Here is a 17,405-nt window from a genome sequence, read left to right on the forward strand (position 1 = left end):
ATGAGAATATTTGACTTTCTACAGCTAATTTAAGTCCATCAAGTTCAAACATATTTGACTTCAAAGATATCTGCCTGCGATTCTCCAATCATTTCCAATAAGTTACTGAAAAAATCTTCATAGAAATATTGAAATACTCTAAGTTTTTTTTAACAGCTCCTCTGCTTTCCTTCACTTAAGTAAACTATTTTTAAACTAAACTTCTAAATTCACAAGTAGCAACCAAACACTCATTCAGAGGAAATTTTTAACTTTCGAGTAAAGGGAGAAGAAAGAATTCTAATTATGTAATTTGAAACAAGAAGATCATTATTCAAGAAAACAACACATTTTTCTTTCCAAATCCTTTTGTAAGATTGTTTTTAAATTTTGAATTATAGCTAACTGACTCTAAATGAATCTAAACATTTTATGGTTTATAATTAAAAAAGTATTCATTCTTACGCTTTACCTTTCACTAATATTAGCACTTTAGTTTTATTTTCCTCCCGCCATTCTTATAAGAATTTTTTTAAAGGATTCATGTCATTCCAACTATATTCTTTGTTAAAATATTTCTTTCTACTCTAAACTTCGAAGAAACCGTAAAATATTATTATTTTATACCTCAAAAACATAACTCCAGTGATTAAGTTCATGTAAGAGGTGATGATTTATCATGATCCGACAGCAAAAGAGAAGAGGAATTTATTCTACAAATCACTTAATCTCTGTTAAAACTACATATAATCTTGAAAATTACTTCAAATTAAGAATGCACTATTTTAGCTATAAAAATATGTTGTAATTTTTAATAAAGTTCATAAAATTTATCTGAAACAAATTGATTGTTTCACAAGCACCTTTTAAATACACATATTGTCATGAAACTTCACAAGTCCTACTAAATATATGTTTGATTGTTCTAAAGTACCACTTCCTTTTGTTAATCATTTTAAATTATTGCTTTGAAAATAATTACTATATTCTCACCTTAATATAATTATTTGTTACATGGGTATAAAAATGTTTTCATTCTAAAAATAAATACAATTTTCATAGAAATATTACACAGAAAAAGATCAACAATAAAGAGAAGGCTTAAATAATAAACAACAACTTATAATTTTTCTTCAAACTTGGCTAAGAAAGAAAGATAGAAAATTCAGTATCATTGTGTGATCTCAAAACAAAAAAAGAAGTCTGCTTTTTTTCATGAAGCTAAAAATAATTGCTTAAGTTGATTAGACACATGATATTTAAAAGGCAACTAATAAAAAGTTTATGGTTTGACTTAGGTATTAGCTATAAATTATAAATCCTGCATTAAAATGTAGATTCTTCGTAGGATCAGTGGAAAAAAAGGAAATGTTAAATTAATTTTATTTCCAAAAGTAATTTACTTTTTTTATATATCTTAATGATATTTATTAAAAAAAACTGTACATGAAAATACATATATTGCATTATATATACATAGAGAAAAAATAATTGTAATCTTATTTTCAAATAAGTTTCTAAAAAATATCAGTTTTGCTGCAAATTATCAAAAAGCATTAAGTATTTTAAAATAAATACTGCTTCAAAAAATTCAGAAATAAAAATAATCTTTTAGAAATTAGAAAGTAAATTAAAACTCTGCATATGCACCTCATTTCTCTCTCAACTTCTTGTCTTATTTCATCTATATCCCTTTTTTTCATCTCCTCTAAAACCATTTCAGCAAAAACAATTCTTTCTGCAACAGCTGCGTTTGAAAAATTTAAGTTGGAACCTTGTTCTTGAAGGTGCTGCACAGATTCTAGAAAAACACAAATAAATGTAATATATAGCTAACACAAATTGAGTAAAATCATAATAATAATAAATGTTTTCAAAATTATAAATGGATTTGAAGACAATATATAAATAATAATAAATTGTTAAATATTTACCAGATATCTGTGTCCAAATTTTATCTAACAGTTTGTACAATATTTCAGCATCTTCTTTTACTTCTAGAGCATTAAATGCCAAATGTGGTCCCCTAATGTTTATATCTCTACCCTGGTGAATGAAATATAATTTTAAACCTCAGTTCTAAATATTATGCTTTCATTAAAAATAATACAAATGTATCAATTTAAAACAACTTACCCTTAAATACATTAGATCTGCCAAAGTCTCAAAATCAAACTCAGCTTCAAAATTTTGAGAAATATTTAATCCAACATCAAGGACATGAAAATAATTTGAAATAGCTTTCTATAAAATAAAGAAGAAATATGTTTTAAAAAGAAAACTTTTACTGCATACTTAAAACTAGACACATTTTTTTAACTTTATAAAAAATTAAAAAACTTCACTAGTAATTAGAACAGAAAATACTCACTTGTTTATAAAATAATTAATCAGCATAATAAAGTTATATTTAACAAAATTACAAATATTTTGCTCAGAAATAAAGCAAGTAAATACAAACATATGAATTAAAATTAAAATAAATTGTGAGTCATAATCATAATACAAAACTCATAATTTTGAGGAGGGATATCCATGTTAACAAAACTAGGAATTGTTATGTTTATACAAAATTATAACATATATTATTATTATTATGTTATTAAACAAAACAATTATGCCAATCCATATTATATGTAAATAAATATTTATAAAAACTACAATTATGCAATTACTTTACAGCCAAACTAAGTGGATTAGTACATTTAAAAACAGCAATGCATTTGAATAATAGCTAAACCAATATGTGATAGAAGAATCATTTAATTCATTGACTTTTACTCCAATTCCATTTAAATTATCTGTGGGAATCTTTTTTTTTTTTTTCTTTCTTTCTTTTTTTCCTTAACCATGCTTAATTTATCATACCAAACGTATATCAAGATGACATCACTAAGTAAAAGAATAAAAATCTAACATAATAAGAAATGCTATATATTTTTTTAATGGATCTTTAAAAATCTGTAAATATGTATTATGATATCAATAAAATGTCTTGCGCAAAAACACACCTGGAAATATATTATTCTCTGATTTAAGTAATAACTTCTCAGGCTACAAAGTGATATATAGATTCAAATGAACTGTCAATCTTTATATTTAAAAAAAAGGAAAAAAAATATTTTTAAATTAAATTCTTAAATTCAGAAATTAACTTACTTGCAAAGAAATAGTTTGATTATCGTAAGTTAGAAGTGGAATCCAAGGTGGGGGTGCAAAACTTGAAATGTTATATTTTAAATAAGACTCAACTAGAAATTCAGCATCATTTAAAAGAGGTCCAATGCATTCATCGTCACAAGCTTTTAAAAAAAGAAAGAAAAAGAAACATTACTGAGTGAAGGAAATATAATTTTTTGCATAAAAAAATATTGCCAAGTTTACAAAATGATTTCATTAAAAAAAAACTGAATAATTAAATATGTGATTCTATAAATAAAAGTAAATTATCATTTATGTGAGCTTTTTCATTATCAAAATAAAATCTGCATACAACAAATCTTAGGTTAAAACTTAACTTTATTAAACCATACTATAGTTTAGGAATAAATATTAATTATTTTAGATATGTATATTTTTATATACTTTTTTAAGATACCAAGTAATAAAATTACTGATGGAAATATTCAACTAATAACTAGTCTGTCAGTTTAAAAAATTGAATGATAAATATCTTCTTTATATACAAATGATGATAATTTAGTTGTATAGACTTAATCACTTCTATATCAATTGATGAAAATGTAGATATGCTCAATAATTTTATCAGCATGTTTATTAGAATTAACTTTTCAATAAGAAACATCGTTAAAATTTATGAATTGTTATCTTAAAAAATAACAGAAATTTAAGAAAAAGTGACAATGAATTTTCAAATTATTATGTAACAAAACTTATTATGCATATAATCAATTTATTTAGTCTAATTTTTAAATGTAATTCCTTTATTAGAAATGATGGAATCTAGGTTTTTAAACCAACTGATTATGTTTTGATACTTCACAACATTTATAACAAAACTTATGTATTTAATATGCTTAATAAGAAAAAGCTTTTACATTGTATTCTTACATTTGCATTGAACATTTGTCAATATGTGCTGAACATTCTGATACTTCACAACCTTTTTAAGAAAGCTTATGTATTTAATAAGCTCAATAAAAAAAAGTTTTTACATAGTTTTCTTACATTTGCATCCAACATCTGTTAATATGTGCCGAGCACTGCACATGGTACAATCTCTTCCACCAATTCCTCTTCTACAATAACACTGACCAGTCATTCTATCACAAACTCGATCCAATGAACCATATGGATTACAATTACAAGGTTGACAACTGCCACCTGGCATAGTAGGGACTCCATAATATCCTAGAGAACATCTGTGAAACATTTTTTGATTAAAAACATAAAAAGTAAACTCATACAAAATAAGACCAGAAATGTTCATGATGAATATATGTTAAGTTAGAGATTATTAAATATTTTTTAAATGTACAAAAAGTGATATAAAGAATCTTTGCAAAGTTGAGCCATTCCCACATATGTACATAAAGTTTATATGTTTGGAAAAGATGCATATGGAATAAAATATCCATATATTATTAATAGTGGTTCAAATGATTTATAATATTTTAGCAACATACATAATGTACATATATGCAAACAGTATCAATAGTAAAATGCATGTATATTCTTTAATACATATAAAAGTAATTTAGGTTTCACTGCATTATTTTTGATTTATTTTTTTGGTTTTATAACATTTTTCAAAATTAAATTATTAAATTAAGAATACACTTTTTTCATTAATTGTTGAGTTCTGCCATAAAATGTCAATTATCACTTTTCTTAAGTAACAACTTAAAGTTTAGTATTCATAGCAAGATACTTTTTTATAAATATTAGTTTTACCTAAGTCTTTTGTTATTGTATCAACCTAAAGAGAGCATATCAACAAGATTTGGAGACGAGGGCAGCAAGAAAAGAAGATAGTTTCAGAAGCATTTATACTATTCAACTACTTATCAGTAACATTTTTTTGACGATAAAACTCAAAACTTGAGAGAGACTTCCTGATGTAAACTATGTACTTGTATTTATAATTTAGTTTAATAATATTTCAACTAGCTTTAATATTCAGTAATATTCTGCATACTATGGAATCAACTATATAAGTAATTCATCAATGCTTTTTTTTTTTTTCAAGATAAAATTAGAGAAAATAATAAACCTCTATCTCGCAAATTAGAAAGTTTCAAGTTGAAAATTCAAATGGTTGCAATTTTAGCTATTTTTAAAATATAAATTAACTCTCTGGAATGTATCATTTTAAATTTCCAGTAAATGTTTGAATAGAAATATGTAGAGCCATAAACATAAATTTTTAACAAAACATACCATTATAAAGATAGTTTCTCAAAAACAATGGACACATACCTTTCGCAGTGCTTTCCTTCATACCCAGGCAGGCAATTTGTACAATTATGATCATAAATATCCCCTTCACAAGTGTCACTAAAACTGTTTTGATTGCAAAAAAAAAAAAAATATTAGATAAACCAAAGTTAATAAATTTTATTGCTCACAAAAATATTAGATGAAGCAAAATTAAATTGTACCTATTATCTACTAAAGGGCATTCGCAAGGATTACAACCACCAATTTTTGGATCTCCATAAAAGCCTTTAGCACACAAGTCACAAAAAGCTCCAGCAGTATTTTCTCTACAATTCTACAAAAAATAAATTAAGCAAATAAAATTTTGAACAACATCTTAAGGCATTATACAAACAATGATAAAATAAGAATTTTATTATTCATTATTTACCAAACAATGACCAGTTTCTGGATCACAAGTTTCACTCCTGCCATTGCAAGGACAAGGTTCTGAAATTCCAATTTGATCAAATAAATCAGTACTATTTTCTAAGTTCAATTTTCGTTTCCGATAGTAACCTTTGCCAGGATCCTAAAGAGAAAAAAAAATCTTAATTAAAAATTGTTTATAAGCAATTTTTTAAAAATATACTTCTGAAACAATAAAATTACAAAAAATAATACTTCTAAAGTAACTATACAAACCTGACATGATAACCCCCCATATTCTTCAGGGCAAGTGCAAACTTCTATTCCAACAGCAACATATGGAGAAGCAGGGGTTGGAGACAGAGGTACTGCTATTTCCATACTAACATCTTTCAATCTATAATTTCAGAATATAAAATTTAATATTAAACAGAACATATCAAAATAGAGGAGCTTTTCATTCATCAAAATAACTTTAAAGGACAATAACATTATTAGTACAAGATACTGTATGATATTTCCACGATGTTGTTTGATATTCTGAAAACAAGACAGAATCGTGAAGATATCATAACAATGTTGTAAGTTATTTTGTGCTAATTAGGAACTCTTTGAATTTGCTAATCAATACAAATGCAAATAACTCACCTCAATAAATTTCCACTATAAGCATGTTTAGAAAGATATTTATATAAGTAATATTTAACATCAATTTATTAATAAAGCAAATATATAATTTATTTATACATGTAAATATTGGCAATTCATTTTGATACAGTAAACAAACAAATATGATATACAAACAGCATTATAATTGGCATTTTCATAGTTAAAAAAAACTTTTATGATAAGAAATAAACAAGCAAATATTGACTTTATAAAAATAAATGTATTAAATCTATCATTATAAATTAAAGGTAGTAATATCTAATGTTTATTCTGCATGAAATTCATTCCAATAATGCTAAAAAATAAAGTTCAATTTGAGTACAATAGACATAATTATATACTAATATACATTTGAAAGTCAAAAGTGAAAATTTAAATCAATGTACCTGGCTATTTTCACATCTGCACCTTCAGTGGCTCTGATCAGAATGTGGTGCACATTCTGTAAAACTAACATCATCAAAGACCTTGTGACACGAACTTCTGGATTTTCATACTGAGTCCACTGATCCTAAAAGTATATATGTATATATTTTTTTAAAAAATCAGTAGAACTGACAATTCAAAATTTTCCCAGTTTAAAGCAATATGAACATATTTTTGAAAATAAATTTATTTACAAATACAAGCAAAACACATTTAACCAATAACCTCACATTTATTTAGGCATCTATCTTCTGAATCACCAGATTGCTATAAAATGCTCATCACTGTTCCATACAACAACTCCTCTGAATGTACACCCTGTTATCAAAAATGTGACCAACATAACCAACACTTATTAATATATCCTACAGGGAAGCTAAAACCTGTTCACTTATCTGGTAACTTCTCAGCCTCATATTTAAAATATATATATATAAACCAAAATTATGTTTTTAAAGGATATTATTTAAATATAAAAGCAAGAATTAAATTTGGTTCATTTTTTTATTTTATTTATTCTTTTAATGAATGATCCAAAGGAGAACCACATTATAAGTAAAAATTTCAAGCAGTAAAAGCCTTGAGATTTAAAACTTTGAATCTTCTAAAGGTGTTCCAAATTATTTTTATTATTTATTCTAAACACCAAAGATATTCAAAGGCATACTTGAAAATATTTTAAAGAAGTTATACATTTCCTATAGTGTTTCTAATTTCTTTATAAAATACTTGATAAGAAAATTCAATCTTAGGGCTTTTTAAAACTACTGCTATAAAATTGAGATGCATTATAGCATATTTTATGAGCTTAATTGTTTTTCAAAAATATTTGAACCTTGTGTGTATGAAATATATTTTAATTTTCCTTTCTCCATCAATTTCAAAATCTAAAAATCAGAGCCGAAATCATGAAGTTTCAATTACCTGCCAGTATATATAGGTAGATCAATTTCATACTTCTATTTGAAAAGATTTGCTTTTCTTTGAAATTGTAATTTAACTATATCTTGTAAGCTTAATACTGTATCTAAATGCAATTAGCAAAATTTAGATATAGCAGTTGAAGATAAGTTTTTCACCTTCACGATATTTCAGTTCCCATTAGCTATATTTTATATATTTAATTCAAAAGACATTTCACAGTTAATATTTTCATGGCAACTTGCAATCAACTATACTAACTGGCCAGAAGGCATTCAATATTTTTCTAGTTCAAATTGATTACTTTAATATATCTTATTTTATAAATTACTTTTAAATATGCTAGCTCTGCAAATTTTGTAAATTGACTGGTTGTCTTTTTTCTAATATGGCAGTCTTTTTTTTTTTTTTTTCTTCCTTATATTGAGAGCATTTTTATATCACTAAATATTTAAGCGAAAACTTTTACTTCTCACATTACATTCTATTCATGTAGGCTGAATGTAGGAATATCAAGAATCAATAAGAAAACCATGTTATAATGTTAAATATATATTTTTTAAAATGTATAAATTATTCAAAAAATATTGGTCATAAAAACTTTATAATTTGATGCAAATTAAACAAAAGAACTTTGCAATAAAACATTTGAATAATATTGTTTTAAAAAAATTATTATAATTTAAAAATACATACCTCATGTAACCGAACACTGTATCTTCCACCAGAGATTGGAAGAAAAGGAGAATGAACAAGGCTTCGAGCATTGCCTTCTAACACAACAACTGGATATTTAAAGAGTAAAGGATTTGGATAACGCCTAGAACTGCGACTTTCAATAGAAAATTTCAACACTCCATTATATGATCTAGTCTGCAAATATTGATTGAATTAAAAATTATTTAAAAATGTATTAATATGAAGAAAATAAATTATGGAAAGAAACAATGCAAAATAAATAAAATATAAATAAACACACATACAATCAATCAACTGTTCACAAAGAAATGATACTGCATAAACAATGATAATCAAAAAAAATTTAATGTTTCATGAAGAGTGGAAGAGAATTTAAAACTAGTTTGAAACACATAGCATGATCAATGCTTTGATCCTAAAATGGATTATCTACTTTATAATCAAATTTTTTTATATTGCTGTTTTGCTATCATTCCTAAATTAAGTTTACATATCTAAAAAATAATATAGAAATTATTCAAAAAACAAGATAATCTATAAAATTCCAAACAAAAAAAGCAGGTAATTCTTAAACACTGAATAATTTTGAAATATAGCTATGTAACACAACAACTGGATATTTAAAAGACGCCAGGTTAATCGACTAATAAGTTCACTGACTCTATTATGAAATAAATTTCAAAGCATTTCATCTATAAATGGTCAATAAAAAAAATTATTGCATTAGGTACTGCATATAAAATTTTGGAAAATTCATTAAAATTAAAGAAAAAATCTACAAAAAAAATCAATTTCACAGAAGAGCCATTTTTTTTTTGTTGTTGTTTGTTTAATTTTAAAGTTGTATCAAAATGGATTTTATGCCATAGTATGCTCTGAGTTACTGATAAAAAAGTTTATATTTTAATTAATTTTAAACTGATTAAAAATAAATCCATTTCTTAATGATTAGTAGGCACCCCTTACCCAAAAAGTAACAATGTACCAAATTTGATAGCTATGATCCTAGTCTGCCCAGTGGACTGTTTTACATAATCTTTGCTTAAAGAATGTATTTGGTATATTTGTGTGATTCTCAATATCATCATATTAATGACTCACATAAACAAGATTTAAAAGAAAACATTAACTGAAATATGAATCTATAACTCTTAAATATTAAAATTTATAATTAAGAATCTAGAATAGTATCAGAACCAGTCACATTAAAAGAAAATGCATAAAATTTATATGTGAATTATTAACTTTAATTTCTTGCAACTTTACATATTGTCAATAATTTGATTGACAAGGCAATAAATCATAAAAATTAAGTTAAATTATATAAAGCTTTTTTCAAGTAATGATTCATAAATGATGTTTAAAGAAATTATAATATTACAACTTCAAAAATTAACTAAATAACTGAATATTTCATTTTCTATTGACAGTTATTATATATTACGTCCTGCAAAGTATTATTTTCTTGATTCCTTAATCAAGTGATCAATAAAATGAATTTCCATTAACCAAACTGTATGAAGTAAAAAGGATTAACATTAAAAAGGATAAAATAAATCGATAGAAAAATTACTTTAAATCTTGTTTAATTTTTTAAAAAATCAGAATTATTTTATTAATTTTTTCTTGACAACAATAAAGAAATAACAAGCTAGAAAAACTTTTGAAGACTTATGCAAAACTTTCAATAGAAATTTTTCCTTAATTACAAGAATAAAATAATGTGAGTATCAGTAGCATTTATTTATACTCAAATTCACTATATCACACAATTAAAACTCTTTATTCATTAAAATTATATTAGCACTCAAAGTAAAAAAGATCAAATAATTAAATATTTTTAGTAAAATTAATCTAGATAAAAATCTTACCTTTTCACCTAAAAACTCTTTAGGTAGCATCCAATAAATAGGTTGTTTGATTGTGTATGATATGCCAAGCTTGACATTACCTGTCTGCCCAGGAATCAAAAGAAATTTATGTGAAGATAAGCCTAAAGGAGTGTTTCCCAATTCAAACTGAACTTCTCTTGCTGGAGTTGTAATCTGAAAAAAAAAATTAAAATAATATAATTACTTTTTTTTAAATAATTAAAGCAGTACTAATAAACTTTAAAACTATGAATTTATAGTGAATAAAAGAATTTATCATACAAAAATTATTTTTAAATGCTGTGTTTGAACTTCATAAAGAATTATTCAAATAAATAATAAAATAATCATTATATTTCTGACTTAAAAGAAGGATTTTACATTAACTTACTTCTATTATTGTTATAATTGTATCTTATTCTTATCATAAATTTATCTATCTATCATTGTTTTGCTTTATTTTATCTTTTTTTTCCGCCTTAAAAACTAAAATCAAATGAAAACATAGTAATTGAATAGTAAATACAATTAAATTTTTACCCAATGAAATAATAGCAAAAATAAATTTAAAGAACAAGTGTAATTTAATATAAGTTTTTAAATATAATTTAGATTTTTTCACAACTTGTAAATAACCAATAATATTTACCTGTGACCAAACCATTTCAGCTTGTTCACATAATTTTGATCTATTGAAGCAAAAGCATTCATAACAACCTTTAGGATTATCTACAGAGAGGCCAAAGGTTCCTCTTTTACATTCATCACACTTATAACCTTCCACATTTTCCTATTGAAATAAAATTATATAATTTCATACAACAACTTTTAAATATATTTGTAAAGAAAAAAAGTACTTCATTTTACTTCATGTAATTGAGTTAACTAATGAACAGAAAAAGGTATATAAAAATGTATCCTTTAAAAAGATTTTATCATTGAAATTAATAAAATTTTATAAACACTTTATTTAAGATATATGATTTAATAAACCACTTAAATTTTATTCAACACAAGTAGAAAAAATGCAATATCTTGGAACAAAATCATATAAGTGTTTTATGATTTTATAAAGAATTGTGCTTTATGTGTCAATATGAAAGAAAATATAAATGTATCACCTTGCATGGACACTGTCCAACTTCATCACACTGACAGAGACCTTCGGCAGTACATTGGGATCCTAAAGTGCCATCATAACGGCATCGACACTCCAAGCAGTTAGGAAAACGATAGTAAGAAAAGCGGCATTTATCACAACTACGACCTTCATAGCCCTCTAAACATAAGCAATTCCCATTTTCAACATCACAAACACTATCAGGAACTGATCCACGAGGATTGCAGTTACAAAGCTGAAAAATATATAATTTATTAGGTTTTTAAATAATCAAATACTGGTATGTAATTTTAAATAAAACAATTAACACATAATACTTCAAATCTTTAGTTTTATTTTCTTCATTCCTACCCTTTCATTCACTAAAATCTTATAAGAGCCAAAAATTTTCTATACAGATAAAAATAACTTGTTTAATTAATACTCATTGTAAAATGGATTTAGTTTTTACAAATAGAAGGACAGGTTGCTAAATAAAGTTATGACCTCACATAGATCAGAACACTTATCAATAAGCCTGAAATGTCTCAATATTCTGCCCTCTTAATTATTAAAAATATGAATAAATTATTCTGTGAATTACAAAACAAACATTAAAATATACAACATGGAACATACAATAAATTCTTTTTTAAAAAAACTTTCCTCATCAACTTCCTAAAGAATTATTGTAAAATCAAAATACATATAAATTCTGAAAAAATTATAAATACATGTTAAACCCTGTCATAACAAACACGTAATCAAAATACAATTCTCTAGATAAGATATAAACATTTTGACCATCATTATATTAAGTTATATAGAGTCCTAATTAGTAATATCAAATACTAAAATAAATTTTTAATAAATTGATATTTTTCAAAATCTGAAAATATTGGCATAGTGTTTATTTCTCAATTTTATACTATATAAGCTAATATTATTTATTTAGATATTATTCTATGCCAATGAGTGTAGAATTTGATGATAGGGATTTGAATGTACATTTCTAAGAACTTTTATTAGTCATAATCACAAATTCACATCAATAAGCATAATCACTGATTAATTATTTTTCAGATGAATAGAATGGTTAATTTTTTTTTCTGGTCCATTTATAAATTAATAATTCTGAGCAAAAATAATTTCACCTAGTAAACACAATTAGGAAATAAATCATTTAATATTTCCTCATTCTGGAAATTCATAAATCTTTCAACTTATAATAAAATAAATATCCAGGCAATTTCACTTCTTTCTTCTCTCTTGTTTTGATTTCAATTGAAGACAGATGGCAAAGCTGTACCTCTAATTAAATTTTGTTTTAAATTTATACAAATAGCATACAATGTCTACAATATTGCTACAATAGCTTCATGATATTATACAGAATTCAAAATATAAAAGAGCATCTTGCACATATCACAATGTTTCTCTCTGCTGATTAAAAAAAAAAAAAAAAAAAATGAAACTAATATTTGTGAGATAACAACAGATTGCTGATCAAAAAATATTAGATTTCTCCACGGAGAAACTTATGTCTCATTCATAATTATAATTTGCCCATAAAATGATAACTACAAAATACTAAGTTTTCAGTCTTTCAATCAAGTCTTTCTCCAAGAATTATTAACTTATGTTTTCTGTACCATATGTAAACTTTAAATTTTCTTAATAAATCATTCCATGAATATCCTTTCAATGAAAGGGAATCCTAGAGATTCCACGTTTGGGGATTTTCTGTGGTGAAAGAAAGAAAGAAAATACTAAGTTTAGTTACACATATATTTAACAGAACCATTAGCATGATTATAGAATGATAAGACAGTAAAATGCTTGAGAACTACATTCTTAGAAAATCAAACTTGAGGTGTTACAATTGCATAAGCATTAGATACTACTACTGTCCTATCCTTAAGAGCAAAAAAATAGACTTCACATCAAGCATTGACTCATATTATCTAGTTGTGTAAGACCGTGATAACACTATTATAAATGCAAAGAATTCATCTAATAAAACTACTAAAAATAATGCAGATTCTTTGACTTCATGCTACCCAGAAATATTCTTTCCACTCACTTATTCAAATAAAAGTTTTGCTTACTTTACATCCTTGTATAGCATCATGACCCCAAGATGAAGATGTACATCTTTGACAAAAATCTCCTTCTGTATTAGGAGGGCAAGCACAAGCTCCAGTAATAGGATCACAAATATGAGCAGAATTCTCACAGGGTTCACATTCTACAATAATAATTATAAAAAAGCTGTTACAAAAAAGTCTAGCTAAAGTACGTAGATAGAAAAGGATACTAAATAGTGAAATCTTTTGATAAATTTAAATTTGAAAGAAAACACAGTAACAAATTTAATAAACATATTATGTAACTTTTTATGGTTCAGTATCAAGAGTAATTTCATTTACAGAAAATTTACAATAAAAAAAATTACATACTATATACAAACAGTAAATTCAACCATAATATTAAAGAAAATTAAAAATATATTCAAAAACAAATTAGTGTTAAGCATAACATTTTTATAGTACATTTAAAATAATCTCTCAGAAGTAAGAGGTCATATTCACAATAAGTAATCCACAAAACAATCATACATCTGAACAATTAATTTAATCTTTGGAAAATTTAGTTAAATTCATTTACCAATCAATATATTATGATTTTAGAATAGGTTGTATCTGCTGTGTATTTCTTGCAAAAACATATGTTTGCTATACCAAGCTTAGATTAGATACAATGATTTTACTTTTGTAATTAATAGTTATCATGAACAATTGTGATTTAAAAAAGAAAAGAAAGAAGTAATTAAGCAGAAATATATTTTCATAAAAGAATAAATGTTTTGGAATCAAATAGACAAATAATATTAAAAAAGGAATTTTTCTCGCATGCTGTACACCAAGTATACAAGAAAAAAATCCAAAGCTTGCATTTTTGAATAAGTAATAAAGAAAAAGGAATTGTTTGCTATAATTTAGATTTTAGAATCTTAAAATGCCTATTACATACATAAATATATAGCACTGAGGATAAATTATGACAGTTTCAGATTTACATTAATGCAAATAATGTACTGAAAAGTAAAAACTTTTGCTTTTCAGAATAAGATAATTTTAATTTTTCTATAGGAACAATTTTTTTAATGCATTTCTTATTTATTTCATAGCATCTCTTTTCAATTGCAAATTTGCAAATGCATTATCAAAAGAAAAGAATAGAACAAACATAATTATCTAAAATTTCACTTATAAAATTATTCAAAATATTATAAAGATCTACAATTAGGTCAGACAAATATATTTTTACTTCACTAACAAGAAAAAGCAGTAACTGCGTGTTTACTTTTGCAACCAGTAGGCGAAAATCCAAAATACCCATGCAAACACATGTCACATTTTGCACCTCCTACTCCAGGCCGGCATTTACATGTTCCATACAATTCATCACAAGCCAAATTTACAGATCCATTTATATTGCATTGGCAATCTTCACATCCTTTCCCAGATAATAAATTCCACATGTTTTCCTACAATTAAAAAAAATAATAAGTTATAATAGCTGCATAAAAATTATTATTGAAAATAAAAAGAAAATTTAGAAACATGGAGAATTTTTTATTATTTAAGTTTCTGACTGGTGAAAAGAATCTGAAAGTGTGGAAAATAGAAATTCAAAATGAAAAATAATTATTTTATATTAAAGTGGATTTCTTTTCATTCTCCATTTATTTCCCTTCTGTGATAACATATTTCAAATCATCAATAATATTAAATCAAACACCTCAATAGATTATATTTTAAATAAATAAAAATTTGGACACAGTATTCATTAACTGAAATTCAAAACCAATGTTTCTCCACAATTTCGACTTTGATAACAGTTAACTTTACCAGTAAAATGAAAAATAATATATATTTTAAAATCATAAATCAATAAAAAAAATTTCTGTAAAAATATTTAGAGAATAATGGTCATTAGAACATCATTAAAATGTATTAATTTTAATTCATTTATATATTCATTTATACTGTTTGTTATATAAACATTTGTATTACATTGCATAATATATCAACAGATTTATAGAAAAAGTAATTACAAACTTTATATATAAAGTACTTCAATAAATGCAAAGTAATGTCATAAAGCATAGAGACTGAAATCTTGCTTGGCCATACATGAACTGCGTTTATTCTGCAGCAAGAAACTCAGTGCGCACTCATAAATATGAAAGCAGAAAAATAATTTAACATGAATGTAAAATATGTTTGTGGAAATAATTATTCTTTTTTGTTGTTATTGTTGTCGTAGATCAAATCAATCTGAAACTGGTATGTGATACATCATGAACTATCAAAATTAATTTAATTTAAATAAGCTGCCATTGTAAAGACTATTATTGAAAATGTTCCTATGTAAATATAATATACATATGCAATAATTGTCTTTCAATTGTATAATTACAATACACTAAAGTATAAGAAAATGCAATCAGGAATGCATTTTAGTAACACTTGTTTGATGAAATCTTTAAAAAACAAAACAATGCATTTTGAAATAAAATATGTCTACATACATATTTTATTCACTCAATAAAAAAAGGGGTGAAATTTTAACTTATATTTAATTTTTGACACACTAATAAACTTATACAAGAAAAACAATGCTCAATATATTTTCTCTTTAGTTTGTTTTTATATCTATCCTTTCACTGTTAATTTTCAGTGCGTCTCAGAAAGTTTACTTAATAAAAACATTCTAAAATATATATTATTTAATATTAAGGTAAAAAAAAGCAGCATTTGACACATTTCTTAGAAAAAAATGAAACAATGAATAGAGATGACCTTATCTTAAGACTATTAATAAGCATGATAATTATGAATCCAAATATAAAATTTGAAACAATTGTGTTATAAAAAAATTAATGTTTTACTAAAAAAAAGCTTGGTCTTTGCACTACTTTTATAGCTAAAATTACATACACACAAAAGAGATAAATGATAATAAACATGCACAAATAAAAATAATTGATTTGCAACATGCAATTCTAAATAAGTATGGAACAATGCAAAAACAACTAAGAATAATTTTATTATTTGTAAAAGAATTAATTCATACCTTACACTGACTACAGTTCAGACCAGTTACTTCAGGTTTGCACTTGCACTGACCACTAGGATCTTCACACTGAATGCTAGCCGCTCCATTAACATCACATCCACACCCTAAAAAAACAAAAATAAAATTTATTATAATTTTATTTAATAAAATACAAATAAAAATAATAACTCACAAGAGCTCAAAATTCAACTATTTTCAAAATGATCAAACATTTAAAAATAAATTTAAATTCACACTTCATTATCAACATTTTATTACGACTACAATAAAAATATTTAATTAAATAAAAAATATAGTTAAAATGAAAGAAATATAATAGCAAACTTACATTTGCAGCCATTTTCTGAAAAACTATAGTAACCTTCAAGACAGGTGTCACACTTCAGGCCAAATACTCCTGGTTTACAGTCACATTTTCCAGTTACTGGATCGCATTGATCAACATTTCCTCCCTTTGTACCTGTTTTGTTGCAGCGACAAGGAACACATCCAAGCTCTACATTTCCGAATCCATACTGTACATGAAAAAAATGATCACAAAATTCTAATTATTTAACTATACAAGTAAATATTTAAGACAACATCTTGAGAAGAATGAAATGAATTCACTTGAATGAAGAATTCATATATAAACACTAAACATGTCAACTGAATTACAAATCTTAATTTTGTTATAAATAAAATTGCCAAATGTCCTATATGCAGCACTTTATCAAAATTTTGGAAGATATAAGACGAAAGGAATACAAGATTAGGCAGATATTAGAACAGAAGACAACCAAATTAGT

General features: G+C 24.8%; 1 protein-coding gene across 4 annotated transcripts in view; it reads right to left on the reverse strand.

Moving 5' to 3' along the window:
- Positions 1 to 17,405, reverse strand: part of LOC129968187 (laminin subunit alpha-1-like) — a 214,944-nt gene that overhangs the window by 29,045 nt on the left and 168,494 nt on the right. For all 4 annotated transcript variants that reach the window (XM_056082039.1, XM_056082037.1, XM_056082038.1 and 1 more), the window contains exons 21-38: positions 16,946 to 17,132; positions 16,615 to 16,721; positions 14,839 to 15,022; positions 13,581 to 13,720; positions 11,495 to 11,728; positions 11,023 to 11,163; positions 10,374 to 10,547; positions 8,500 to 8,676; positions 6,843 to 6,967; positions 6,064 to 6,184; positions 5,810 to 5,950; positions 5,601 to 5,713; positions 5,419 to 5,502; positions 4,168 to 4,361; positions 3,139 to 3,281; positions 2,116 to 2,223; positions 1,914 to 2,025; positions 1,630 to 1,780 (exon numbers count right to left, since the gene is read on the reverse strand). In XM_056082039.1, coding sequence (XP_055938014.1) covers positions 1,630 to 1,780; positions 1,914 to 2,025; positions 2,116 to 2,223; positions 3,139 to 3,281; positions 4,168 to 4,361; positions 5,419 to 5,502; positions 5,601 to 5,713; positions 5,810 to 5,950; positions 6,064 to 6,184; positions 6,843 to 6,967; positions 8,500 to 8,676; positions 10,374 to 10,547; positions 11,023 to 11,163; positions 11,495 to 11,728; positions 13,581 to 13,720; positions 14,839 to 15,022; positions 16,615 to 16,721; positions 16,946 to 17,132 — 2,636 coding nt within the window. The remainder of the gene's footprint in view (positions 1 to 1,629; positions 1,781 to 1,913; positions 2,026 to 2,115; positions 2,224 to 3,138; positions 3,282 to 4,167; positions 4,362 to 5,418; positions 5,503 to 5,600; positions 5,714 to 5,809; positions 5,951 to 6,063; positions 6,185 to 6,842; positions 6,968 to 8,499; positions 8,677 to 10,373; positions 10,548 to 11,022; positions 11,164 to 11,494; positions 11,729 to 13,580; positions 13,721 to 14,838; positions 15,023 to 16,614; positions 16,722 to 16,945; positions 17,133 to 17,405) is intronic.

The sequence above is a fragment of the Argiope bruennichi genome, chromosome 5 (assembly GCF_947563725.1).
Source record: "Argiope bruennichi chromosome 5, qqArgBrue1.1, whole genome shotgun sequence".
Taxonomy (NCBI): Eukaryota; Metazoa; Arthropoda; class Arachnida; order Araneae; family Araneidae; genus Argiope; species Argiope bruennichi.